Here is a 27,347-nt window from a genome sequence, read left to right as displayed (position 1 = left end):
GGGCGGTGTCGCCCCCCCTCCGCAGGGCACAGGACCGGCTGTCGGGCGTGCGGAGAGCAGGCCTCGCTGGAAACCGAAGGGCGCTCGGTCCTGGGCATCCCCGAACCGGGCTCGCCGGGAAGCCTCGCTGTTCTCGCCGCCCCGGTTACGGTTCTCGCCGCCCCGGTTACGGCCGGGGCTTCCTCGAGGCCCCGAGGGCACACAGAGCGCTGGCCCCGATGCGAGGCGCCGGCCCAGCCTCGAACTGAGCAGCGCGTGGATGCCTCGGAGCCGCGTGCTGGGCCCGGCGCCGTCGGTCGTGCCTTCCCCGGAGGCTTGGCTGGATTGTGGATTTTTTTATGCCAATTTTTCTGGCCAGGTCGGAAGTAATTGTTACATATAGATCTTCTGGGAGGAGTTGACATTCTTGTGTTGGTTAAGTGTAACAGGAAATACATAATTTTGGAACATTTATTCTTTAAAGATTTTAAAGGTAAAATGCCGTCACGGGTAAGTCTGCTTGGCAAGACTACTTTCCGTCATTCAGGGAGTCTCATTGCCAGTTGGGGGCTTTTTTGTGCCTCTGCGTCAAGAAAGGCCTTTATTTTGAGGGAAACCTGTGGGCAGCACTGGCGGGGACACATCCTCGCGTGTCCTCAAGTGGAAGTGACTTTCATAAAGCGAGTCCAGACATGTCTGGGCAGTTGCTAGCCTTTGTTTTTTTGTTGATTTTGCTGCTTTGCTTCATCAGGATGTTTTAGCGCCTTTCTCCTTTTCGTCTATAACCAACCAGCAGCAGTTTGGTATCAGAACGAGTTTGTGTAGGCATTGTGGTCTTCAAACAGTATTTGTTGCTGGCTAACACTGGGAGTTACAATTTGATAGCTAAACTTCTTTAAAAACTGGTTTTGTTTCTCTAGTTTCTCTTTTTTAAATGTCCATTTCCATCTTTGCTCTCTGGGTGTGTTTGCTTGATTTAATTGAGAGAAGTAATGCCTTTAGAGACCCTGACTTTTTTCATCTTAATCTGCATTGCTTTTCTTTCTGTTCTCAGGGCTACAGCAGACCTCTGCTCCACCATCAGATAGTGTAGTTTTTCGATAGTGGCTGCTGGAGGGTGCCATCGAGTCCTGAGACTGCTGGTCCCCCACTTTGCCCTTAATTGTGCTGTCTCCCCCCAGGTTTCGCTCTGCCGCCTCCTGACCCTGAGCTTAGTACGAAATTGTTTCTTGGTTGCAATGTCCCGGGGCTGTGCACTTATCAAATGTGTTAAAATAGACTTCTAACTTCTCACAAATTCACTTTAGTAAATTTTTTGCCCTGATGTACACATTTCTAATGCAGATGGGAAATCCATCAGCTTAAAATAGCCATATTCTGTTGACCAAGAAGAGAGGTTTTAATAATACTGAGAGTGGAGGGAATCGTAGATTTCGAAGCACGGATTCTAGTTTGGGTTAGTTAGAATCTTGGGGACTGAAAGGGTGTGCCGTGGTTCATCTGAGGGGTCAGGGTTACCGGTGCTATTGGTGGGAGGCGGCCACGGAGAAGCCTGAGGAGGCAGTGGGACCTTCTGGTCTTTCCGAGGGACGCAGAGTGGCAGCTCCCAGTTCTGTAACAAGAAGAAGGGTGGCCTGAAGACAAGGACCGAGTTTATGCTGGGGCTCGAGGCAGTGAGCCATTGCTGTCGAATGGCTGGGTGACCGATTTTGTGCAGATTGGTTCCTCCAGAAGGACGGGCGGTACCCTGACTTTGCAGGAGACTCGGAAGTATAGTCTGAAGCTCTGAGGTGGAGCCATCAATTCCGGAGCCCAGAGGGAGCAGCCGGGCACCCAAGCACTGGCAGCAGGCTTGCGGGGAGGAGGTCCGGGAAGGGGCCTGGCTGCGGGACGCCTCTGAACACCGGCTAGCTGATCTTCCCGTAGGAACGTCCTTTTTATCAAGAGGAACCATGGCCCCCCCCCCTTTTTTTTTTCCCTAGAGGGTGCATGTGCTCTCAGGAGAGAGACAGAGAGACAGGGAAGTGAGAAAGCATCCCTTGAGGGATGAGGGGTGGCCACATCACAGTCCCTTCTCCTCTATTCTCTTCGGATTTCTGCCCGCATGCACCTGTGCCGACAGTCTTCCAAGCTGCTGGGCCTGGGACTCAAACCAGGCAGTTGGCCACATGGGATCCAGCAGCCTTAACCCCCATGCCACCAGCTGGCCCAGTCTCTTGATTTTTAAGTGTTGATAATTCAATTTAAAAAACGAAGCAAAACAAAACGGTCTGGCGCGGAGGCCCCTCTGCCCTCTGCGTAGTCGCGGCTCCGCTGCCTGCATACCTGGCTCGCTGGCCGTTAGGACTTCCTTTCCCCTTTCAACTCTGGACTATTCCCGGAGGGTGTTTTTATTTTTGTTTTTTTGATATTTTAGTTACTTCTAGAAGTGCTTTAAGGATTCTGAGTTGACTCCTTTGCACTCTTGACATCACCTGGGTGGAAAAGAAGGCGTTGCTGAGAGTCTCAGCTGGTGACGCTCCGTCCCTGTGTGAGGCTCACCAGCCCATCCCCGGGTCAGCATGCCTGAGGGAGGGTCCGGACTAGGGGACCTGCGCGGTCCACTTCAGCCATGCACGCTTGATCTATTTAGCCCTGGGTGCGGTGCTTTTAATGCTCATGGGCCAGAGGGGGGGCGGCTGGAGCGGGCGGATGACCGAGGCCAGGTCTGTGAAGCTGTTCTGTGGTGGAGCAGATGTCAGTGGGAATTAGCAGACGGGGCGGCCGAGGCACAAGGAGAGCCGCCCAAGGTGCGTTTGGAGAAGAGGAGAGTGCCGGCACCATATTCCTGAGGTCTCCCTTTTAAAAGTAGTGTTTTTTGCTGTCACTTCAGATTTGAAACCTCGGCGTCTCAGCGCCCGCTGGATTATGCCCAAGGCTTTCCTACCCAATGATCCTCTTGGCACCTGCCGGGCGTCCTCCGCCTAAGCGGCCCGTGTCCTCTCCTCCTATGGCCGTGGCAGCCAGGTCTACAGGGTCCTTGCAGCTTCCGCCGCAGAAGCCTTTTGGGCCAGAGGCTCCCTCGGCCCTGGCCGGGGACGAAGAGCTAGCCAAGGAGGGGGAGCCGGACCCTGCGCTGGAGGGGCTGTGCAAACCTCTGTACTGCAGGCTCTGCAGCGTCACCCTGAACTCCGCCCAGCAGGCCCGGGCTCATTACCAGGTAAGAGCAGGGTGGGCGTGCAGGGGCGAGCTGCGGCCGCAGAGCCCACAGCTGCCTCCAGGGGTAACCGGTTTCGCTTGGTGGATCCAGATGGCTTGGAGAACAACTAAGTATTCATTTCTTTGACTAAAAAGATGTTTCTAATGTCAGGCAGCTGACATTTAGGGTGCTGGATCCCACATGGCCAGCTCCCCGAGCATCCAGAACCTGAGAGAATGAAGGAATTGAGGTGTGACCATTCCCCCCGGGGTGATTTCTCCACTTTCCCCCTCTCTCTCTCTCCTATGGATGTACATGCCCTATGGCAAAAATCGAAAAGAAAAAAGTATCACTTTTTTAAAACTTTTTTTAAAATTTAATTTTATTCATTCATTTATTTTAATTTGACCAGAGAGAGAGAGAAAAAGAGAAAGTAAAAAAGCAAGCTACCAGGTTTAGGACTCGAACCGTGGTCTGCCATGTGGGAGTGTCCAGCACCTTAACCACCATGCCACCTGCTGGTCCCCAAGTATCACTTTATCACTTTTCATAGAGTGAGTCTTCACCTACTGCACTTAGCTGTGTGGCTGCAGATAGCTTACCCGACTTGGAAGGCAGACACAGACCTGCTGGTGTTCGCATCCGTGGTCCTAAGGAGAAGAGGTGTTTGCCACGAGCCGTACCAAGTTGAATTCAGTGTAAAATTGTCGAGGCTACTAAAATTTGCGTCATTTGGGGGTCATCTCGGTGTACGGCTTTCACGGGTTTTATTTTCGACCTCTCTTTCCACGTAGCCTGTCAGGACTGAGGAAAACAACAGGTTAGTGTTTCCTAGTGAATGAATTGACGTTGGGATGTCGAGCCCTCTCTTACGTTCTAAATAAGCTGACTCCGACTTCCATTAGCTTGTACTGAAGTTTATTTATTTTTATTATTTTTTAAGTTTATTTTTTTCTCTGATGAAAAGAGAACAGCACCCCCAATAGAGTGTCCATGCTGCTAAAACCGAGCCCACCAGATCACGCTGTGTGCACGTGTGTGCACGTGTGTGCCGACCCAGCGTGCTAGTGAGGTCCTGGGACTTCTCTTTCTGTCCAGTTGCATTATCACTGTGCCGCCAGCTGGCCCCTTTATTGATTTATTAAGGTTTTTGCCGTAGGGTGCGTGCACTTGCCAGGCCTGGAGAGGGAGAGAGGGAGGGAGGGCAAGAGAGAAATCTCCCCTAGGGCAGGGCCAGGCTGCCTTTCTTCTCCATTCTCCTCTGGGATTTTGGGCGTGCACTCACATGTGCTCAGTGCATCTTCCCAGCTGCTGGGTCTGGGACTTGAGGTGCAGTCGGCCATGTGGGAATCCAGTGCCTAGCCACCATGCCATCTGTTGGACCCCTGTGTTTATTTTATTTTTTAAAAACTCACTTATCTGGCATAGTTTGTGAGTTCTTTTTTTTTTTTTTTTAGAGATTTTCACTGTAGGGCGCGTGCACTCACCAGACAGAGAGAGACATAGAGACAGAAAGCGAGAAATCACCCCCCAGGGGGGATGGTCACGCCGCAATCCCTTCTCCTCCATTCTCCTCTCGGGATCTTGGGCACGCACGCACACGCGCCCGGCGTGAGTTTTAAGCCACCGGGTCCGGGACACGAACCTCGGTCGACTACGTGGGAGTCCAGCGACATAGCCATTACGCTAACTGCTGGTTCCCTTTATTTTTAATATTTAGAACTTTTACCTCCATCTAGAATACCTAGTGGAAAGAACCATTTTAAAGTGTATTATTACCTAATAAGAAATGGAAAACTAAATTTTGGTTAGAGAGAGAGGGTACAGTATTTTCATTTTAGACTGTTATCTGTATTAAATGACATAATTTCCATTTTTGGAGAAAAGAGACCTGGGGAATAATCCAGGCTAGACTCACTGAGTGGGGGCTGCCCTCTGGGTGGCGCTGGTCTGTTTATTACCCATGTGGCTACCTCCAGTAAGGCAGTAGGAAGGACAGCTATTTATTATAAAAGTGTTTCTTCTGTTGTTTCTTTATAACTTTCTCCAATGTACAGTTTTTTATTCTAGAGAGATTTTGGTATAGGGTGCATGTGCTCACTGGAGGGACAGAGAGCCGGAAAGCGAGAAATCATCTCCTGGGGGATGGCCATGCCACAGTTCCTTCTCCTCCATTCCTCTCTCCTCTCCGGATTTTGGGCAGCACACACACAAACACCTGGCGTGAGTTTTAAGCCATTGGGTCTGGGACTGGAACTGCAGTGGACTATGTGGGGTCCAGCAATGTCGCCATTGCTCCACCTGCTGGTCCCAGCTTACAGTTTTTGCTTATTATGGACGTCAGGCGTTTCTGTTTTGTTTTGGTCCCGAAGACTGGCACTGCTCACCTTGTGACTGCGTAACAGAAGTATTCGTTCTTCGGGAACTCGGGGAGGTGGAGCTGTTTCCCTGTGGTTGCTGCCTGTGCGATTTTGCCCGCAGGTGCGGAGGGCGAGTTAGTAATGTCGTTTGGATCTGGGTGCATGCCATCCTGGATCCTTTCTAATTTCATTGTACGTTTCCTCCTCTTTCCTACCCCCTCGCACCCCTCTGTACGGTGGCTGGTACAGGCACTGTCTTCGCCCCTTTTACCACCAGGCGGAGTGTGTTGGGGTGATTCATCTCAAACCCAAGACTCACGCTAGCTTTCTTCGTTTGTTTCTGTGGAATGCTCAGTTTTTAGCTTAAAACTCATTTAGAAAAATCAAGCCTGATTCGACAGTTTTGAGTTTTGTTGAATATAAACCCCTAGTAAGTCATTAACTTGGGAGCAAACCCCGTTTTGCCATACATGTGTATAATTACCTTTTCTTTTTTTTAAAGTTTACTTTCGTTTATTTCTTCTATGAGCAAGAGAGAAAGATGAGACAGACAGCACCCCACAGGTCCCGATGCCAGCCCCCACTCTCAGCCGGACCTGGCGTCCTAGGTGTCCTGAGCCGGGTGGACTCAGGGTGGTCTCTGGACCCGCACAGGAGCCTCCCAGTGTGGGCTTGCCGGGCAGTGTTACACCTGCTGCTGCATGGTCCTGCCTCCCAGTACTTACCTTTTAAAGAAGAGTTGTTTACTTTGATGAGGGGCAGTTCTTGGGAAGGGAGTAATTTAATATGTTTTTACATGGATCATACATACATCTGCATCATTTTCCCCCAATACCACTTTGTGACTCTAAAACCTCAATAGATGCTTCTAGTTGTGTGTGGAGAGGGTTCAGTTTGATGGAAGGTGATGAAACTAGGTAAGGAATAGCAAATTAGAAATGTAACAGAAAAGTGCCTTAACCACCCTGCTACCCCGGCCCCGCCTGCAGTCTGTGATGGGCTCTCAGTGTTGCCGCTGCTGAGACTTCACTGGTTCCTGTCTGCTGTCTCCCCACTGTGTCGTTGGTCTGTCCTCCTTTGTCCCGTTTAACTTTCACCCTTCGCCCTCCCCCGGGCCTCTGGCTTGGTCTTTGATCTGCAGTCGCATGGCATACCTGGGGACACTCACTCACACCAAGCTTGTGCTGAAGTTTCCCCAGTCATTTCTTAGTGGGTGAGGCTCTAGTAGGTTCCTCCAAAGGACTTACAACGTTGGGTGTCGGCTGAGCGGAAAGTGCTTGTTTTTCTTTTCTTCTGGTATATTAACTTTTGCTACTTTGCTTCATTTTCTGTTAACCTCCCAGTTGCCAAAAGATGCCTCCTTCCACCCCCCACACACTTTTTCTTTTTCATAAACCTCCGGTAAGATAACACTTCAAATCGGTAAGATAACACTTCAAATCGTGTGCATTTAAACTCCTTTCACCAGTAAGTGTTCCCACAGGGCATGCTGTAGCACTTTCAAACTCAGGTCTTCGTCTGGCCATGGTTTAGGTGTTGAAGGCCGGAGGCCGGCTCAGCCCCGCTCTCATCGGTCAGGCTGCCCTTTCTCACTGTGAAGGCTGTTAGGAGCATGAGTGATTGCTCACGGGTGCTTTTTGATATCTGGGCATCCTGTGGTTCCAGTTTTATAAAGGGCATGGTTTCTGTGTAGTTTTGCTTGTTTTTCTTACTGTTCTGCCTTATTTGTAGAGAATATATGAAGAATACGAGACTATATCGAGGCCCCCATTATCTCGCTGTCTAAAGCTCTTAGACAAATATTTTACTCCCTGCCTTTTCAGGGACTGTGGTTTGGAACCATGCGACTGCTGGCATCACCCATGCTGTTGTTTCTTAGTGACTCTTCCCTTTCGTTATGCAAATAAGCCTAAGTAAAATCCATCTTTTAAAACTTACATTGATCCCATTTCTTCCTGTAACTGTGTCTCATTTCCTGCTCCTTATACAGTAAAACTGTATATAGTTCCTTTTTTCTCTATTTTTTTTGCTATGGGGGGCATGCACTTGCTGGAGAGAGACAGAGACAGCGAAAGCAAGACATTACCCCACAGAGGGGATGGTCACAGCACAAACCCTTCTCCCATTCTCCTCTTGGGATTTTGGGCACACACACATGTGCCCAGTGTGATTTCCAAGTTACTAGGTCTGGGACTCGAACTGTGGTCAGCCATGTGGGAATCCAGCATCTTCACCACCAGGCCACCTACTGGCCCCTACGTCATTTCTTGTACTGGCTGCTTCTGTCTCCACGCCTCTCACCGTCTCCTTACACTACGCCTCATGACTCTCTCTTACTGTTCTGCTAAAATGATTCTTAGTAAGGCCAGTCTTGACCTCTTTTTAAATCCAAGCATCACCTCTTGATTACATTTTAGTTTGCTACAGGGCAAGTGTGCGTTGCCAGAGAGAGACAGAGAGAGGCAGGGAAGGTGAGAGAGCACACCCGGAGGCGTGCCTGTGTTGAAGTCCCTTCTCCCTCATTCTCCTCTTGGGATTTTGACGTGCCTGGCATTGTTTTCTAGCTGCAGGATCTGGGGCTCAAATCATGCAGCCAGCCATGTGGCATCAAGCCTCCTGAACCACCATGCTAAGTTCTTTCTTTCTTTTTTTTTTTTTAAAGTTCTTATATTTTTTAATTCATGGTAGTGAGAGAGGGTGACAGACAGACCCCTTTGGCAGGGCCTCAGGAAACCCCCTTTCCCTGGGGTTCCACCTGGTCAGGGTCGTGGGATGCGAGCACATGTGCACGTGTCGGTGTGTTCTCAAACTGCCGAGGGATCCGAACCATGGTTGGCTGTAGGGATTCCAGCACTGCAGTTCCTTTTGCTGCTGACCCTGCCACCAGGGTGGGCCCAAGCATCATTTCTTTGTCTTTACTTAACTCACAATAGCTTTGACCTTGTACTAGTCACTTTTTCAGTGTTGTTGTTTTGAATTACTGTGAAATCCTTCAGACATAAAAGTGTGTACCAAAAAGTTGAACATTTATTCGGTCAACGGAAAAGTCTTGATATATTTTTCAATGATTTTCTATGCAAAAACATGTCATGACTTTTCCGATGACCCAATATATTTGTCATCTAGCTTAAAAAGTAAAAATCCTTGGGCAGCCAGGTGGGGTGGTAGTTAGGGCAGTTGGATCCCACATGGCGACTGCATGGTCTGACTGAGTGGTTCAAGTCCTCGACCCAGCAGCCTGAAAACCACTCTGGCTGTGTGCACATGCATGCCCCAAATCCTGAGGAGCGTGGAGGAAAAGGGTGCTGTGATCATCTCCCTATGGGGTGATTTCTCTCTCTTTTTCTACCTTCTCTGCCATCTTTCTTTTTTTAATTTTTAAAATTTTGATTTACATTTAAGTACCTCTATCTTTACAGTGTACAGCATTGCTTTTTAGCATTAATGCCATGCATATCAGACAAGATATTACTATATACATTATGATTAACAAGTAGCCTTTCATTTTTTGGTCAATCAAACGTATTTTTTTTCCTCCCCTGTTCCCCTCCCTTCCCTCCCTTACCCACCCCCGTATCACCCCTTTCCTTGCTTTCTCCAGTATCTACCGTTCCCTCCCTGCTACTGTACCTTCCAAACTTTCAGTTTCTGCAGTAGAGCTCACGCAATCAGTACATACTGAGAAGGGACATACACTGACTGTCTTTCACAGCCTGGCTTGCTTCGTTTAGCATTATCTTCCATATCCCTCTACTTTGTATCAAATGTCAGGGTCTCATTTTTTATGATTGAATAATATTCCATAGAGTACATATGCCACATTTTTTCAATCCTATCATCTATTTTTGGACATTTGGGTTGATTCCATGTCCTAGTAATTATAAATAATGCTGCAAAAAACATGAATGTGCAAGTGTTTTTCCAACTGAGGGTTTTTCTTTTTTCTTTTGCTAATAATATTTATTTATTTGTTCATTCAATCATTTGCCAGAGAGAGAGAGAGAGAGAGGGATTGAGAAACCAAGCCACCACGTCTGGGACTTGAACTATGGCTGACCATATGGGAGTCCAGCTCCTTAGCCACCATGCCATCTGCCAGCCCCAGCACTCCGTGGTTGGCCATGTGGGAGTGTCCAGTGCCGCAACCACCATGCCACCGGCTGGTCCCCAGCTGAGGGTTTTCTACCCTTTGGGTAAATACATTCTAAGAGGAATTACTGGGCCGTATGGTAGTTCTATTTCTGAGGAATCTCCGTATCTTTCTCCAAAGTGGTTGTACTAAATTGGGTTCCCACCAAGAGCATAGGAGACTTCCCTTTTCACCACAGACTTGCCAGCACTTGTCATTTATTTATTTTCTTAATGTTAGCCATTCTGTCTGGGGTTAAGTGGTGTCTCATTGTGGTTTTCATTTGCATTTCCCTTATGATAAGAGATGCTGAGTGTATTTTCATGTGCTTTTGGGCCATTTGTATATCTTCTTTGGAGAATTGTATATTCAGCTTATTTTCCCATCTTTTAATTGGATTAATTTTTTCCCCCTGGGTAAGCTGCTTGAATTCCCTGTATGTTTTGGATGTCAGTCCTTTCTCTGACGTATAGTTCATAAATATATTCTCCCACTCAGAAGGTTGTCTTTTCACTCTACTTATTGTTTCTTTGGTTGTGCAGAAGTCTCTCAGCCTAATATAGTCCCATTTTTCTGTTTTTGGAACTATTGCCTGTGCTTTGGAGATCTTCTTTAAGAGGTCTTTGCCTACTCCAAGGTCTCCAAGAGTTTTTCCTGGGTTCCACCAGTATTTTTATAGTTTGAGGTCTTATGAGTAGATCCTCAATCTATTTTGAGCTGATTTTTGATAGTGGTGAGAGATAAGGATCCAGTTTCAATCTTCTGCAGGTTGATATCCAGTTCTTCCAGCACCATTTGGTGAATAGATTTTCTTTTTCTCACTGGATTGTCTTGTGCCCTTTGTCAAGGATCAGTTGGCTGTATGTTTTGGGGGATTATTTGGGTTCTCAGTTCTGTTCCATTCTACCTGTCTGTTTTGTGCCAATAACATACTGTTTTGATAATCACAGCTTTGTAATATGTTTTGAGATTAGGACGTGAGATGCCTTCTACTTTATTCTCTTTGCACAGTATTGCTTTGATGATTTGAGGCCTTTTATGTTTCCAGACAAATTTTAGGAATTTTTTTTTGTGTTTCTGTGAGGATTATCTCTGGTAGTGTGATCAGGATTGCATTAAATTTTAGACTAATTTGGGTAGGGTTGACATCTTGATTATATTAATTCTTCTAATCCAAGAACATGGGGTATTTTTCCATTTTTCGGTATCATTTTAAATTTCGGTATCAATTTAAATTTCTCCTCCATTCTCTTCTCGGGATCCTGGGCACACACGCACACGTACCTGGTGTGAGTTTAAGCCACTGGGTCTGGCACTCGAACTGTGGTTGGCTACATGGGAGTCCAGTGACGTAGCCATTATGCTAACTGCCAGTCCCTGTTATGGGTCTATCCGGCCTTTCTTCTGGTTCAATCTTGGTAAGTTATCGTGTCCAGAAGCCTGTCCATCTCATCTAGGTGTCTTGTTTATTGGCGTGTAGTCGCTCATAGTGTCCTCCGATGATACTTGTATTTCTGTTGTGTCCATTGTAATAACGCCTGTTTCCTGGCTGATTTGATCTGTCTGGTTCCTTTCTCTGTTCTTGATTAATCTAGCTAATGGTGTGTCAATTTTGCTTATCTTCTCAAAGAACCCACTTTTGCTTTCATTTATTTTCTGTAGAGTTCTTTAATTATCTATTTAATTTATTTTGGCTCCAATCATTATTTCTTCTCTCCCAGGTGTTTTTGGGATTTTTGCCGTTTCCCAGTTCCCGGAGTCGTGTCGTTAGGGTGTTTGCCACCTGTTTGCTCTTCTCTCGTGGGTACGGCTTGCTGTGAGCTACCTTCTTCTGCCTGCTTTTGCTGTGTCCCGTAGGTTATAAACTTGTTCTTCATTGTCATTGGTTTCTGTGAACCTTTTGGTTTCAGTCTTAATTTCTTCTGTAGTTTTGAAGTCATTTGAAAGTAGGTTGTTGGGACCAGCAGTTAGTGTATATGGCTGTTTTGCTGGGCTCCCACGTTGTCGACTGCGGGTCCCGGACCCGGTAGCTTGGACTCACGCTGGGTGTGTGTGCGTGCATGCCCAGGATCCCGAGAGGAGAATGGAGGAGAAGGGATTGCGGCGTGGCCATACCCCCGGGGGGTGATTTCTCACGTTCTGTTTCTCTGTCTCTCTATCTTTCTGGCGAGCGCATGCACCCTATAGCAAAAAAACCTCTCCAAAGAAAGAAAAAAGAAAAAAGAAAGGTTGTTTAGTTTCCATGTGTTTGTGAATTTCCTAGAACTCTTTCTATATTGATTTCAAGTTTGATTCCATCGTGGTTGGGAAAGATACTCGATATACTTTGTATACCTTTGAATTTGTAAAGGTTTGTTTCGTGTCCTATCATGTGGTTAATTTTCGAAAATGTTTCATGTGGGGTTGAGAAAAGTGTAGTTTGTGGTAGTTGGGTGAAACATTCTGTAAATGTCAAGTTCATTTCATATATGGTATCGTCTAGATCGTCTCTCTCTCTCTTCCTCTCTTTTTTCCATAGATGATCTGTCCAGAGGAGTCTGTGGGGCGTTGAGATCCCCTCCGATTGCTGTGTTGCAGTCTGTCTCCCCCTCGATCTGGCGGTCTCTCTGCGATGTACTTAGGTGCTGCAGTGTGGGTGCACAGATATTTACCAGTGTTCTGTCTTGTTGGCGAACAAGTCCTTCTGGCACTGTGTATGTCCTTCATCTCTCCCTGTGTCCTTGACACTGAGGAGTGTTCTCCATTCTCTCCGGTGTTTTTTGTTCCCCCGTCTCTATTTGTCTTTCTTTAGTTATCCTGATCCCACACGCCCCTCAGCACTTCCTGTAGAGCTGGTCTGTTGTTGGTAAATTCCTCTAGTTTTTGTTTATCTGAGCATACTTTTATTTCTTCCCATTTGAAGGATAATCTTGCTGGATATAGTATTCTCGGTTGATACTGTTTTTCTTCCAATGGTTGAATACATTTTCCCTTGTTTTGAGTACATTCTTTCCTTGTCTGCATTGTTTTAGTTGAGAGGTCTGACATTAGCCTAATGGGATACCCTTTATAACTTGAGGTTTCTGTCTTGCCATTTTTAGAATATTGTCTTTGTCTTTAATTTTTATCAATCTGGCTATGATGTACCCGGGGAAGATCTTTTCGTGTTGATTTTATTTGGGGTCCTTTTTATTTCTTGGGTCTAAATTTCTCATTTCTCTGTATTTGGAAAATTTTCAGATAGTATTTCATGAAAGAGGTTTTCCATTCCTTTAGTGGATTCTTCAGGGTGCCCGAGCTCATTTCCCGGCCAGACGGTCCCATCTGGGCAGTGGGCGACGGGGTACCCAGGGCGTGCTGCCGTGCCCAGTCTGCTCTGTGACCTCATTTTGGTCCTGTCACTGCAGAATCTATTCCACAAGATAGGACGCTAGAATGGAAGCAGGCCTTCCAGTGCCTCTGTGGCCAGCCCGGAGCGTCCCGCCTTGGCTTTCCTCCAGGACACAGGGGGACCTGAAGTGGTCTCAGACCCCCGTGTGAGACCGCCTTTGTCAACCTCAACAGTTACCCTCTTCTGGCACGGACGTGTGGCAGCCAGCTTCTGCTCAGGTGGCTGCGGGGGCATGTCCCTCCCAGGTTGGAGCTTGTGGTTGAGAAGTAGCGTCCGTGCTCCTCTGAGCCTTGGGAGAGGTGGTCACACGGCGACTGGGAGTGACAGGCTCCTCTCAGAATCTACAAGTGCTCGAAACCCGTCCAGACCCAGGGTTCACACATCACGCCTGCAACTGCAGCTCGGCCTTGAATGCGGCCTCTGTCCCTGACTAGAACACAGTTGTCATTGCCCCTGAAGTGACAGAGTCACCAAGTGAGCAGGCTCTGCAGCCCGACCTTCCCGGCGGCCCGGAGTTGGGGTGCTGCTGGGCAGGGCTCCTAAAGCCCCCGACGGGCATCCTTGGCAGCAGACAGGCCGGGCCCCTCGCCGCCGCGGTCCTCCCGGCTCCAGCCATGCAGCCGTGGGGATGGCGCCGTCAGGGCAGGCAGGTGAGGAAGGGCGGCCTTCCGGCATCGCTTCTGCTCTCTGCGCTCACGCTTTCCCTTCGGGAAACGCCACAGGCCCGTCTTTCAGTGCAGGCTGCTTGGTCTCCACACGGCCGAGGGGTTTTGGAGGCTGCCCGGCTTCGTGGCCACACGTGGGGTCGCCAGAAGAGTCAGGCCGCATTTTCCTGTTTTTCTGAGCAGAAGTGTCCTGCTTTCCCCGATGACCCACGTACCCAGCGGCTTGGAGGATGTGAGGCACTCTTGAGACGAGCCGTTTAAGTGGGCTCCTGGTACTTCCTGTAAATGCAGCTTTTCTTCTCGCGGCCTCAGAGCCCTCCGCCGCTGCGTCGCTGGCCTGGCCCCCTCTTCAGAGGAGCCCTCCAGGGATGTCTGTCTTTTACTGATTTTGGCCAGGGTAGCTTCTGGGCTTACAGAACTGTGGCCGAGACAAGTGCAGTGTGGAGAGGCATGGATGACAGCGGTGGATCGAGTAACGGGTGGGCCGTGCGTGGACCGACGGCAGCGTGGGTTCTGACGTGGGCCTGCCTGACGCCCCGTGGGATTGCAGCGCAGCCGCTCACGGGGAGGGTCTCTGCCCACTTCGCGGTGCTGGCTGCTGTCCCTGGTGCTGGCATCATTGCCTCAGGTCCGCCTCCACCCTCAGCAGTACTAGCTGGACTCCTCGTGTGCGGAGTCCGCGGTAGGGTCCAGCTCACGGGATCCAGCTGGCACTGGCGTGACACTGACTTGGCGTGGCGCGGCGATGGCTGCTAACAGGAGAAGCTTTGTCCTGCCCCTCCTGCAGCGAGGCCTGGTTCCCGGGGCCCTGCCCTGCCCTGTGTGCTCCTTGGCCTGTCTGTAGGACCCGGCCTAGAGAAGAGGGGGAGTGTCTGGCAGAGGCGGGATCAACAGTGCGGCCACGTCTCTCTCATTTAAAATGAGTTTGGACCGTGGCCCTCGCCAGCTGCTGTGTCAGTTCAGGAAGTACTCACGTGACCACCGGCCCGGACGGCAGACGCGCTGCAGACTTCGGTGTCCCCTGCAGCCCGGCACCTAGAGAAAGGGCTTGCTTTGGGTCCCGCAGGCGTGCTCGGACTTCGGCCACGCTGCCGGTCTTCTCAAGAGGTCCGGCGCAAGTTGCCCACAGTCTCTGGGTTGTGGCTCCTCAGCTGTCATTGAAGGGAACGTTACCACATTTCTCTAACGGGAGTTTTGTGAGTTGCAAATGAGCGAGTGTATGTGGAAGCCCTTTGGGAGTAGAAGGGTGCTCTATGCACTGTTTTGTAAAACGAGTTGAATGATCTGTTCCGTTACTGCTGTGTACAGTAGGCTAGCTCAGAGTGTCTGAAGCCATCCTGATGCAGTGGCACATGGGTGGCAGCCAGGGGAAGGACAAGATTCCTGGAAAATGTGCACGTCTCAGAAACACACAGGAACTGGGACTAGCAGTTGGTGTAGGGCTATGTTGCTGGACTCCCATGTAGGCGACTGCGGTTCGAGTCCCAGACCTGGTGGCTTAAACTCACACTGGGCACATGTGCGTGCATGCCCAAGATCCTAAGAGGAGAATGGAGGAGAAGGGATTGCGGCATGGCCATCCCCCGGGGGGTGATTTCTTGCTTTCTGACTCTCTCTGTCTTTCTGGCGAGTGCACATGCCCTATAGCAAAAATCTCTCCAAAAAAAAAAAAAAAAAAAAAGAAAAGAAATAAACATACAGGAAATTTATATTTTTTGGCTTTGTTTTCGTATCTTTTCCATATAGATTTTTTAAAAAAATTTTTTGAGGGATTTTTGTTATAGTGCATGCACTCCCTGGAGAGACAGGAAGTGAGAGATCAGCCCCAGGGGGATGGCCATGTTGCATTCTCTCCTCCATTCTCCTCTTGGGGTTTCGGGCACACACATATGTCGTGAAGAGCCGGATCCAGGACTCGAACTGTGGTTGACTACCTGGGAGTCCAGCAACGTAACCACTATGCCATCTGCTGGTCCCTCCCATGTAGATTTAATCATTCTATTAGAGCCTAAGAGTAGACTTTTACTTCAGAATCCAGTAATCAAATCTAGCTAGTAGTCTGTTTACCCCAGTGTTGTGTATATGTAAAGAAATAAAATTTAAAGTTAGTAATGCTTATTTTTTTCTTTTAAAAAGTGAGTATGTTGATTAGCTTGATTTCACAAATTTTCCTCATAATTGTTATTTTGTTTTTGCTTCTAGGGTAAAAATCATGGTAAGAAACTTCGGAACTACTATGCAGCGAATAGCTGTCCCCCTCCCGCCAGGGTGAGCAGCGTGGAGCCTGCAGCCGCACCTGTTCCTGGCCCTCCACAGGTGAGACCGTGCAGGCGAGGCAGTGAGGGAAGCTGTACCGGGCACGCATGGTCGCGCACGGCATTTGCTGTCCGTGAATCCACCAGAGTACGCGTGGTCAGTCTGACAGGTACCCCTGGGAAGTTCTGCTCGGCACTCCCAGCCCTTCCACGCGTAGCTCGGGGTTCTGTGCAAGCCAGAACGCACGGGCACTGAGATTGCTCCTTGGCTTTGGTTATGATGTGTGGATATTGAAACAAGTACCCTTACATGAGTCTTGATGTCTTTCTCAAAATGTTGGATTAAATGGCCCTGAGTCTAGGCTAAGCCATGAATAGAAGGAGAAATAGGAAAACATTCTTTGTTGTGGTTAATCCTGTTTATGTTGTACTTTGTCTACCAGTTGCAAGGTTAGTTTCTGGAGACTGACCTATTTATCTCTGCAGAGACCCAGCTTAATTCATTCTGGACTTTAGACCAAGAAGTGCTTGAGAGACAGGATAATTGTACTTTTTGAAAGACAGCAAATAATTTAGGCAAGATATTCCTATGCTTTAATAGCCTCTGACATACAGATTCGTCTTCTTCACCTGGCTCTGAAGTATTATTTGTCTACAGAACAGTGCAGTGGCCGAGTAATAGGGACAGCAGAGTGCCCTGGCTCAGGCTAATATGCGTCTAATGGTGTTTTATTGAAGGCTGTGACTAGGGTGGGGCAGAGGGGTACTTGACTTAGATGCAGAACTTTAGGGGCAGCCAAAACACTCAGCGTTCAAGGTAAATATTTTAATGTTGTATTTTAAAGATTCGACGGATGTAAGAAAATTCAGTGGTGAACAAAACATCAAGAGGTTAAATGTATGATAGGTATTTCTTATTTTTCGTCTTGTTTTTTTTTTTTTTTTTTTTCCTCAGAGAGAGATTTTCACTACAGGGTGCGTACACTTGGTGGAGAGACAGAGAGACAGAAAGCAAGAAATTACCTCCCAGGGAGGATGGCCAAGTTGCAATTTCTTCTCCCTTCTCCTCTCAGGATTTTGGGCATGTATGAACACATGCCTGATATGAGTTTAAAGCCTCCGGGTCCAGGACTTGAACTGCGGTTGATTATGTGGGAGTCCAGCGACATAGCCATTATGCCATCTGCTGGTCTCTTTTTTTTTTTTTTGTTTTGTTTTTTTTTTTTTTTCCTCAGAGAGAGATTTTCACTACAGGGTGCGTGCACTTGGTGGAGAGACAGAGAGACAGGAAGTGAAAAATTACTCCTTGGGGGGATGGCTACACCACAGTCCCTTCTCCTTTCGCAGTTTTGGGCATGCACACACATGCACCCGGACCGAGTTTCAAGCCACTGGGTCTAGAACTTGAACTGTGGTCGGCTACATGGGAATCCAGCTCCTTAACCACTCTATCGCCTGCTGGCCCGGGATTTCTTATTTTTCTGTTGCCTCAGGTTGCAGTATATTGGCATGACACGGCTACAGCCTGATCCTGTCTGTATTTAAAATTCTGAAATTTTGTGCATCTTTTTTTTTTGATTAAATGGTATTAGTATTTACAAATTTTATTAAAATATTTATCTTGGTTACTGGAATGTTTTGATGTTCTGTCCCCAAGGCAAGTCAGTGTGTCACTTGCTCCATTCTGGTCCTGGCCCAACTTCATTTAATGCTCAGAGGTGTCGGCCTCGTTGCCTAAAGCTTAGTTATGGGTCAGTACCAGCACCACACTGAAGTTTGCTAGAAGCTCAGGGAAGCTAAGGGAATTTCCGTGGTTTAAGCATTTTGCAGAGTGGTGGAACAAGGATTTCTTTTGCGCTTAGACCTCTTTCCTAACCACCATGGCCTAATTTTACTTCCCTGAGTGTGTTTTAGAACTGAAAGGATGGCCAGCAATTCCAGCTGTTTCTCCACCCTCGGATTTGTGAGGAAAATAGATACATGAAAAGTGGAATCAGAGAGAGGAAGGTACCAGCCTTCACGGGACGGGTTTCCGAAGGCTCTGTAGAACCGGGTGGGCGTCCTCACCCTCTGGGGAAACAGCCCAAGCCTTTCACAGAGCAGCCCTTTGGGGTTTTTGAAGATAGCTATCCTGTCTCCAGAAAATCTTCCCATTTCCAGTGGAACAGTGCTGCTTTCTTCAGCTGTCCCTGGTTTTGTTTTCCAGAATCTTTACCCTGTATATGATTCTCCTTTAACAAAGCTTCAGCTAACCTATCAGTCTTGACCAAGTGCCCATGACCGTCCAGGCAGTCTTGGGTTTGCCGTCCTTGGCAGACTGTCCCCATGCTGGGTATAGTGTAGGTCTGCTCGTAGTTCCCCGGTTATTTGTACGAGAGCTGGTGGGCAGACTCTTTGGGGACCGGGCTCTTGGTTAGAGACATGGCTGTGGGCCCTGTCTAGAGCAGAGCAGGCAGCAGGCCCGTGGGTCTTCAGTAAGTGCCTGCTCTGGGACTGAGCGTTCAGGCCTCACCTGTTCTTGACTGCTCTAAATCTTTCATGCTGCGTATTGAACTCATTTACAAATTTCTTCAGTGGAGCAAGGAGGCATTCAGTTATAAGTGATGATAATGTAAAACCGTGGTCAAGTGTCTCCCCGCCTGTTTCTCCTCCTTCTCCCTGGAATGAATCGTTTCCTTTCCTTAGACAGCCGGGTCCTGTGGCCATCTGCTTGTTTCTCACCCGCAGAGGCCGCTGCAAGGAGACGGGAGGAATAACCCCACTTTTTAACCTTGTTCTTTGCGTGTCCCTGGTGCCAGGCGGGCTCCTGTAAGCCGGGCGGCAGAGTGATCCTGGCCACGGAGAACGACTACTGCAAGCTCTGTGACGCCTCCTTCAGCTCCCCGGCCGTGGCTCAGGCTCACTACCAAGGCAAGAATCACGCCAAGCGGCTGCGGTTGGCGGAAGCTCAGAGTAACTCGTTCCCGTAGGTATTGCCGTCTTCTCTGGGGCCAGGGTGTTCTGGGAGGCCAACTGCGGAGAAGGGTTGAAAGGGGTCCTCGTTGAGTCTTACTCTTTAAATCTCTTCTCCAGGGACTCCTCAGAGGTGGGCCCACGGCGGGCCCGGAAAGAAGGGAATGAATTTAAGATGATGCCTAACAGGAGGAATATGTACACGGTGCAGAGTAACTCAGGTACGCACAGCCCTCGGCTCCATCTGCACCTGGGCCTGGTTACCCACTCCGAGGTGCCAGGGAGCCCCGAGAAGTCAGCGTTAGTCATCGTCCTGCATCCGTTCCGTGGCTTTCTGGGCGGTGCTTATTTCAGGTCTTGTGTGCTTGTCTTCTGTCTGGTGTATTTCTTTTGGTTTGGTTTTAATCAGTCTGTGTTTTAGGGTCTGTTTCCTCTGGTGTTTCAGCTGACGAGTGTAAAGCGTGTTGTGAACACGGGCTAGTTGGTTTAAAGCTGCTCCACGTGCAGCTCCATTGCTTGGGGGAGTAGAAAAGAGCAGAGCAGTGGGAATAGCGGGGTCGTGAGCTGGACTCACCGGGGCTCACAGAACGCACACCCTGCACCGTGACCGGGAGACTTCCAGTCAGCCGATGCCCAGTGGAACCCAGACACGTGTGTGTTTTGAGAATGCTGCTTTGGTAATTCTGATGTACACATCCAATTTAGAACTAGGCCTTTTTTTTTTTCTTCTGCTTTGAAATGAGGGAGAAAGAAAGAGAGAAAGAGAGAGAGACGGATGTTGTGGCCTAGCCTCCAGGTAGCTAGCCCACGCTGCACGTACCCACCTGGCCCCTGTGGGTCGTGTGGACGACCAAACGCAGGTCCTGGGCTGGGCCTAGAACCACCCCCCCTTTTTTTTCCTTTAAGAATTATTTTATAAATAAATTATTTAACTTTATTTATTTATTTTTAATTTGATCAGAGAGAGACAGAGAGTAAGAGCTAGAGAGAGAGAAATTGAGAAGGCAAGAAAGCAAACCACCAGGTCCAGGACTCGAACCGTGGTCGGCCATGTGGAAGTCCAGTGCCCTTAGCCACCACGCCACCTGAACCATTAGTTAATAGGAATGTGTCCTGCCTCCTCTGTTCGCCTTGCAGGGAGAGCAGGCCTGAGTGGTCCCTCAGCTCCCACCTCTGTCAGCGTCCGGCATGCTCACTTGCTTTTACAAACATTGCTGAGATCAATGTCTTTGTTGGTAAATCTCTGAGCAAAAATCCTCAATACATTTTTTTTTAAGCATAGTTCTTGGATCAAAAGGTTAGCATAATTATAAGACTTTTGATATGAAGCTTAGAAATTAAAGTGCCTTAAAAATTGTATTTACTTTTTAGTGAGATGATCATTTAAAGATAATATTTTGCTCTACAGTAACCTAGTTGTGGAATCATTTTGTTCTTTTAGATTGAACATGTATGAACTTGTAATTTTAAACATTCATTACCTTCACCCTCAGGCTAAGCGCCCTCGCGTCTTGTCCTTTGAGTCTGGTGTGACAGGGCGGTTCTGTCACTCTCGGTACGCTTGAATGCCTTTCCTTCTCTCCCTCCAGCGGGTCCTTACTTCAGCCCTCGCTCCCGGCAGAGAATCCCGCGCGACCTGGCCATGTGCGTGACCCCCAGTGGCCAGTTCTACTGCTCCATGTGCAACGTCGGGGCTGGTGAGGAGGCGGAGTTCCGGCAGCACTTGGAGAGCAAGCAACACAAGAGTAAGGTGTCAGAGCAGCGGTACCGGAGCGAGATGGAGAACCTGGGCTACGTGTAGTCACGGCCGCACTCGAGCAGCGTCCTGCCTGGTGTCTGCCTGTCACCCCGCCTGCTCTGTGGTCCTTCGATACGATACATTCCTCTGCTTAATGTCCCACCTGTGCCCTGCAGTGGCACCGCGAGCTGTCGGAACCGGGGAGGGGAATGTGCTGCCCAGGTCAGAAAGCTTGTCGGGGACCGTCCAGCTGCGTAGAGCCTATGACCTGTCTACCCGACAAGAGCGAAGTCTTGTCTTGGCTAAGTTCCGTCGACCAGTAGCCTGATCCGTTAGACCCGTGACTGTTCAAAAGTTTCATTTTCTTTTGCAATTTTAATTTTATGTACTGTTAAATAAAGAGTTGCATTGTGTTCTTACTTCAGATCGCCTTTGAAACAGGTAAGCAGAGGCTTCCGTTTCCCAAGGCTTCACTGGGTCCCCCGGTGGAGCATGGTCAGTGGGTACTGGGTCCCAGCTGCCTCAGGGCCTGCTCGGGCAGGATTTCCCTGTTACACCCAGCGCTGAGATGCAGGTCTCCTGGAACTCAGCTCAGTACACGCCTGTGCTTCCAGGCAGCTGGCCGTCGCTCCCAGTTGTGGATTGCACACATTTAATTGCCACCTCCTTCCCTCCACTTTCAAAATTTTTTTCTTAGTTGAATCAACTTGTCTAACAAGCTTATTTTCCTGCCCCAGCTGTGCTGTGAATTTTTCAAGTCTTATATTCGAATACCTGAGTTTAAGAAGGATTTGATTAAAAAAATATTTTTAGCTGAGTTTAGGACCTATAAAGATGTATTTGACTTTTCAAAGTTATGTCTTCATTGATAGTAACACATACTTCTGTTACGATGTTAACTAGTTCAGAGCTCTCGATATTTGGTTTTGGCAGACTTTCAAAATAACCTGGACCTTCTGTTTAACTTACAGTCTCCTCTGTCCTGCCAGTCCGTTGGCTGTTCTGAAAGATCCCATCACCTGGTGTTTTCATAGAAAAATTTTTTAAAAAGCTAATCACATTTCGGCATCATCATTGCCAGTAGAAAAATATATTAACTTTGTTTTTATTCTTCATAATTTGGCTTCCTTGAGGATACTGAGAATATATTATAGATTACTTTGATATGTGATAATTATGACAGTATTATTCTTGCTTTTTGTTTTTAAAATAAGTTATGGTGTATGCCTAGACTAACTCCTGGAGTCTCCTGTGCCCTTTCAGCACCTGCACCCACCTGCCTGCTGACCGACATGGGTCAGACCGCTGGTCTTCCCTCCGCCTTTGGACAAGCCACGTTCTCCAGGAGGGTTATGTAGAGTATCATGAATTCATATTTGACTGTTTACGTTATTAATTGAAAGTAAAACTCCTTTTTTTCCCTTGAAAATTGTATAAGCAAATAGGAGGGAGAAGGAAAATTAGATTACCATCCCCTTTCTGTACTACTTTGGAACAATTTTTGGACCATCTCGACCCGTATTCAAAAATCAGTTTAGTGATTAACTTCTGGTTTAGAACTTCTAGTATAGTATCAAGTTACTTTCTTCTGTTAAAGTAGCGATTAATTGAAAAGTATATTTCATTGGTAATTTTTTTTCTCCCTGAAATAGAAGAACGAAATAATGTTCTGTTGAAATTCTACTCAGACCTGTTATTTCGAGGTGTTATGAAGCCTTTGCAGTAATATACAGAGTACAGTTGATTGAGGGAGTTTAAGGTTTATTTTATTGGCCAGTAGGTTACTCATTTGCTGCTAAGTACAGTTTTTTGGTAGATTTTGATATCATAGTGCTGGCCACTCGGTTCTGTGGTTCCTTAAAAATCTTATTTTCTCTTTCTCTCTATAGGTATGGGTGTACGTACATACAGACATGCACCCACATCCACATGTAGAACTCTATTTTTAATGACAGCATACATATATGGGTTTATGTGACACCACAGAAGATTTAAGTGAAACCTTATTTCAGATAACATTAAAAGATTGTGGGTATGAAGTTACATTTTGTAAAAGTGGTGCTCTCCACTCAGTTTTTCCTTTGGAAACAGATTTAAGGGAAGGGGCCTTCTCTCTGCCCCACTTAACAATTTTATTATACTGTATACATACGAGAAGCGGTGGACTTAAGGGCTTGATGTTTCTCAGGCCTGCGTATTCAGGGTTCCAGTTCCCAGTGCCCGTAACGGACGTTACGAATGCATAAGCGCATTTTCTTTAAAGAAAGAACTTAGATTTATAGTGTTATTTCTTACTTGCTCTATTTCTTTGCACTAAAAAGCTATGTGTTTGTTTGTATGACACTTTAGTACCATATTGCCTACAAGAACTCAATCTGCTCCTTAATTTCCAAATTCTGGGGAGTTGGTACCTTCCAGGATCATTAATAGAGGTTACCTGCACATCTGGGGAAACATCACGAATCCCTATGATGACAAGCTGCATTTCGGGGTGGTTCCCTTGTAGTATTTTCTTGTTCACGGGTAGAACAAAGGGTGGCCGCAGTTGTCAGGCAGGAGGTGCCCAGGTGGCCACTCCTGTGTGTGGTCAGTTTCTGTGTTCACTCTCTGAATTCGGTGTCGTCCCCCCTCTGAGTGCGCTGTTGTTGCTTTGGAGTCTGTGACTCACGGTCCCTGTGGGTCTCCCTTTGTGAAGTCCAGCCGTGCTCTGTGATGTGCCCCGGGAGTCCTGGTAGCATCTTCCATGTGCTGTGTGCAAGAGCGGCAGAGGCTTACCTGGGGAAGCCAGGACTTGTAACTAGGTGTCGGTGAGCAGCCGAGAGGACTGGCCTCAACGTCTCTTCTCAGTGAAGATCTTTGTGTAGTTGGCATTAAAAACCAGTGTTGAAAGATAGCAACTAGAAACTTCATTGAGCGCAAGAAGCTGTGAGGGAAAGTTCGTGTTTGAATTGTAGGATTGGGCTGAGTGTGCCTTCAGTGTCTCTGAAAGCTCAGTCACAGAACCGTGTGTGCGGGAAGTCCTCGTTGGTGTCGACCTCGTGCCCCGTCCTGTCACTTGTGAGCGTGTGCATGCCGTTGGTCGTGTCCGTCCCTGTGTCTCATTGCACTGACTTGGCAAGGTGACTCATTTTTCTTAGCACTATTCATTCTGAAAAAGTCTCCCACGTCTTCCTCACTGCTTCCCCTTGTAATTAGTTGGTAAACTTTGAAAACCATTTGGGATGTTTGAACCCCTGAGCCTGAATGAAGAAGCTGGCCGAGATCACCCCGAAGTCCCTCTGACTCGGAAGGCTGACAGAAAGCACGGGGTCTCTGACCTCGTCTCTGCAGAACTCTGCTCGCTTGGAGCTGCCTGTTGACGTGTGCATGAGGATAAAGGAGAAATGTGTATGCGTGCACATGTGTGTGCACGTGTGTGGTTAAAGCCTTCCCTGCAGGTGGTTCTAAGGATTAGTGGGGGCATTTAGGACCCGGTTCCTCCTGAGCTGGCTGGGACAGTGAGCATCGACAGGTGGAGGGCTGACAATGACACGTGACGTGGGTCTTGTTGGCTTCAGGGCAGACATGTGACTTTGACAGGATTGTCTACAAAGAGGCCTGCATGTGGCAGACCGGGAATCTCGCCTGCTGTTTCCTTAGCGTCAGGACTTGGGGCGTGCCCTCCCAGAGCTGAGACTCGCGCCAAGGGCAGCAGCGCTCTGTCGTGCGGGTGACAGTAATGTCCTAACATACTCGACCTTAACGACTGCTCTTTCCTTACCAGCCAGGAGTTCTGTGGATCATAAAAAGTATTTTGTTGTTGCTTTTGTGTTTTGGCAGGGGAAATCCTATGACTGTGAACCGTACCCACCGCCTGGTTGGGTGGACAGATAGCTGCGCATAGCTTCTCATGAGGTGTTTGACTTCCCTTCCCGTACTGATGGGTGGTCACTTGTAAACTCCCATCTGGGTAGCTACCAAAAAGCGTACTGGCTTCCGGCCCGTGGCGTCTCCAGCCCTGCAGTATGAGTGCCTTTAGCAAGTGTTAGCGTCCCACAGAGAGCTGGGGGGTGGCCAGGACCGAATTAGTGCCCTCAGTCTCCATTCATAAACCGGAGCTCGAAATAGCAAAGGTCTGTAGAATTCTCTTCTACACCTTTTTTTTCCTTTTTTAATGCAGTCTCAATATCCATAAAATGTGTCATCATTGGTCAGGAATCACACACCCTTAAAGAGGGGCCAGTGGCCTCAGGCTGGTAACAGCCCAGGCTGCTTTTCCCCGAGGTCTGTGTTACATTTGTATTGAGTGAACGGAAGGGTGGTGGAAGGACAATTGGACACTGAAATTTAGAAACGCTCTTTAGGGGACTTTCTCACATGTGTCTTTGCTGTAGAGAGGACAGAATTATGTATTTGCAAATACAGCCTTTAGAGAGACCGGCATAGCAATTAGTAATTGTGTTAACTCGGCCCTTCATGAAAAGATGAAGTTCACAAATCAGGTTTGAGGGCTTTTAGAGCTAAATTTTTCCTACTTCAATGACATCTTTCAGTTGCCAAGTACATAGAATCTTCAAATATACTGGTAAGTTAATTTTATTATAGAACGATCTTAATTCTTTCTAACATTTTGTAATGAAAAATTTCAAACACATCCAAAATTGAAAATGTTTTGCAGTGTACCTCCTGCTGGAGCCTGCTGTCATTTTCTCATGCTTCTATTATCATGTAGCTACCCACCTGTCCATCCCTCTGTCGTTCCGAATGTTGGACAATACGCATTCCAGCAGAAATTTCAGACAGTGCACTTCCCCTAAACGTGGCGTGAGTGATGCTAGGCTTCGTATGTGTTTGAATATTATCTTTCTGAAAGTGGTAGACTTTGGCCCCGCGGCCCCAGTCCGTGTGCTGAGAGGGGGACATTTTTGCACACGAAGTTTGCAGAGGAGGCCATTTAAAAGTCGTCACGGCCATCAGTCTTATAGCTTCGCGGTAGGATTGCTCCTTTGCCCCTCTTCTGGCGTCGTGTTTTTGCTGAACTATGCAGCGTCTCCCAAAGCCTGTACCTCGGGGTTTCTGAAGTCAGCTGTGCCTCGTTCCAGCCTGTGCATGTCCTCATTCTCACCTTCTCACCTTCCCGCTGCCGCCCAGAAGGTAACGGGCCGAGCCCACCTGTGACTGCTGCTGTCCACAGCTCTAGCAGAAAGGTCAGGACGCTGTTGATTCATCTGTAGAATTTGGTTTGAATTCCCTGAGGACTGTAAAGACTCAGGCCTCCCCTAGCCATAACGAGCAGTTAACAGTGAGGTGCTGTGAGCCTTCGTACCGCACCGCGAGACGGCCGTGTGGATGCCTTTACTATTTGTGGAGAGTCTGGAGCATTCAGGTGACTTGTCCAGGCCACGATGCGGTGGGCAGAACTGGATGGAAGTGACGGGAATGCTCCGGATTCAGACTGCTTGCTTGTTAAGGTCCCTGGTTTCTAAGATAACCAAACACTTTCTTCAGGCCCTTAAAAGCAAAATACGTGTTTTCACTGATGAGGCTTTTACTTTTCGGCATTTCACAATTCTTTGAACTTAAAGATATTCTCATGGTCACAGATCTTAAAGCCCAGAGCAGTTGCTGGAAACCTCCCTGTTCTGTGGAGTACTAACTGAGAATGCAGGGTTTGGCCAGGTTTCTTTTGCATTTAAAGGACCTTCATGATTCACTCATAACCTTTTCTGTGTAAGTGCTTAAGTGACCCCCCACTAGTGAAGATAAATACCCTGAATCACTGATGAGGATGTACTCTCTACATGACCTGGTTTTTTAAGGATGGTAACTCCAAGTGTTCAGGGGAGGGGTATTACCCTGGGGCAAAGCACACATGAAGCAGTTTATTTCTGCTCTGCCAATCTGGCACTTACGGGAACACTCCTCTTCGGAGTGGCTGGTTATGGTTTTGCCTTCTTTTGGTACCGAAGTAGCTTTCTGTGGCTTTGTATTTCCACCTGTCAGTTTGTAAGAGTTTCATGTTGGCTCTGTCTTGGCAGTCAGCTGTGGTCCGTGGGCGCCGTGGCGCTCTGGTTCGGTCTGGGTCTGCCTGGGACGCATTCCTGGCATGGTCAGACTGCCTCCCAGCGGCCAGCACTGCCCGGCAGCACGTCGCCCCTCCAGGATATCAGCTCTGGGTCCAGAAGCAAAACTGCTTTGCTCTTATTGTTACGGTGCATTAGTTAGCACAGCTGTTCTGAATTAGAGATCAGCGTGGGGGCACCAAGGGAGACGTTAGAACCCTTCCTTTAATGGCATGACAAACTTTTAAAACTGCTCTTGCTGTTTCATTAGAACCTATCTTTGGTAAGGGTATCACTAAGGAAATGCTGTCAAACCTGTAGGAGATCAGGCTGTTGCCTGCAGTTTCCTCCAAGCGTCACCACAGGGTTTGAGATCTGTGTGCGTGATTTGGGCGAAGTGCCGGTCACCGCTTCGGAGGCTATGTTCTGGGGCTTCCAAGTGAAAAGTGTGTTATGGGATGAAAACCCTCAACTGTGAATTGTGGAATTAAAATTGCTGTTTGATTTTATTTTCTCCAGCATATTGAATATAGAAATCTGAAAGTTATTTAAAATTCATACTGCTTATGTTGATGGTTCTTTTTGGCTGTGTATCCTCATGTACTGATTTCTGATAAAAGCTCGATGTTATTATAACAGGCATTTTGTGTTTAATTTAATAAAACCGTTTCTGAGTCTTG

At 47.9% G+C, this 27,347-nt stretch overlaps 1 protein-coding gene across 1 annotated transcript; it reads left to right on the top strand.

Annotated features, from left to right (window-relative positions):
- Nucleotides 1–2,391: 2,391 nt before the first annotated feature.
- Nucleotides 2,392–27,347, top strand: ZMAT3 (zinc finger matrin-type 3). The gene is made up of 6 exons (XM_006162724.3): nucleotides 2,392–2,768; nucleotides 2,852–3,178; nucleotides 15,884–15,997; nucleotides 18,735–18,901; nucleotides 19,009–19,109; nucleotides 20,478–27,347. Exons 2-6 carry the CDS (start codon nucleotides 2,909–2,911, stop codon nucleotides 20,687–20,689), a joined length of 864 nt encoding a protein of 287 aa, XP_006162786.1. The 5' UTR covers nucleotides 2,392–2,768; nucleotides 2,852–2,908; the 3' UTR covers nucleotides 20,690–27,347.

The sequence above is a fragment of the Tupaia chinensis genome, unplaced genomic scaffold, assembly GCF_000334495.1.
Source record: "Tupaia chinensis unplaced genomic scaffold, TupChi_1.0 Scaffold140400_1, whole genome shotgun sequence".
Lineage (NCBI taxonomy): Eukaryota > Metazoa > Chordata > Mammalia > Scandentia > Tupaiidae > Tupaia > Tupaia belangeri.
This window is presented reverse-complemented; position numbering and strand designations above follow the sequence as displayed.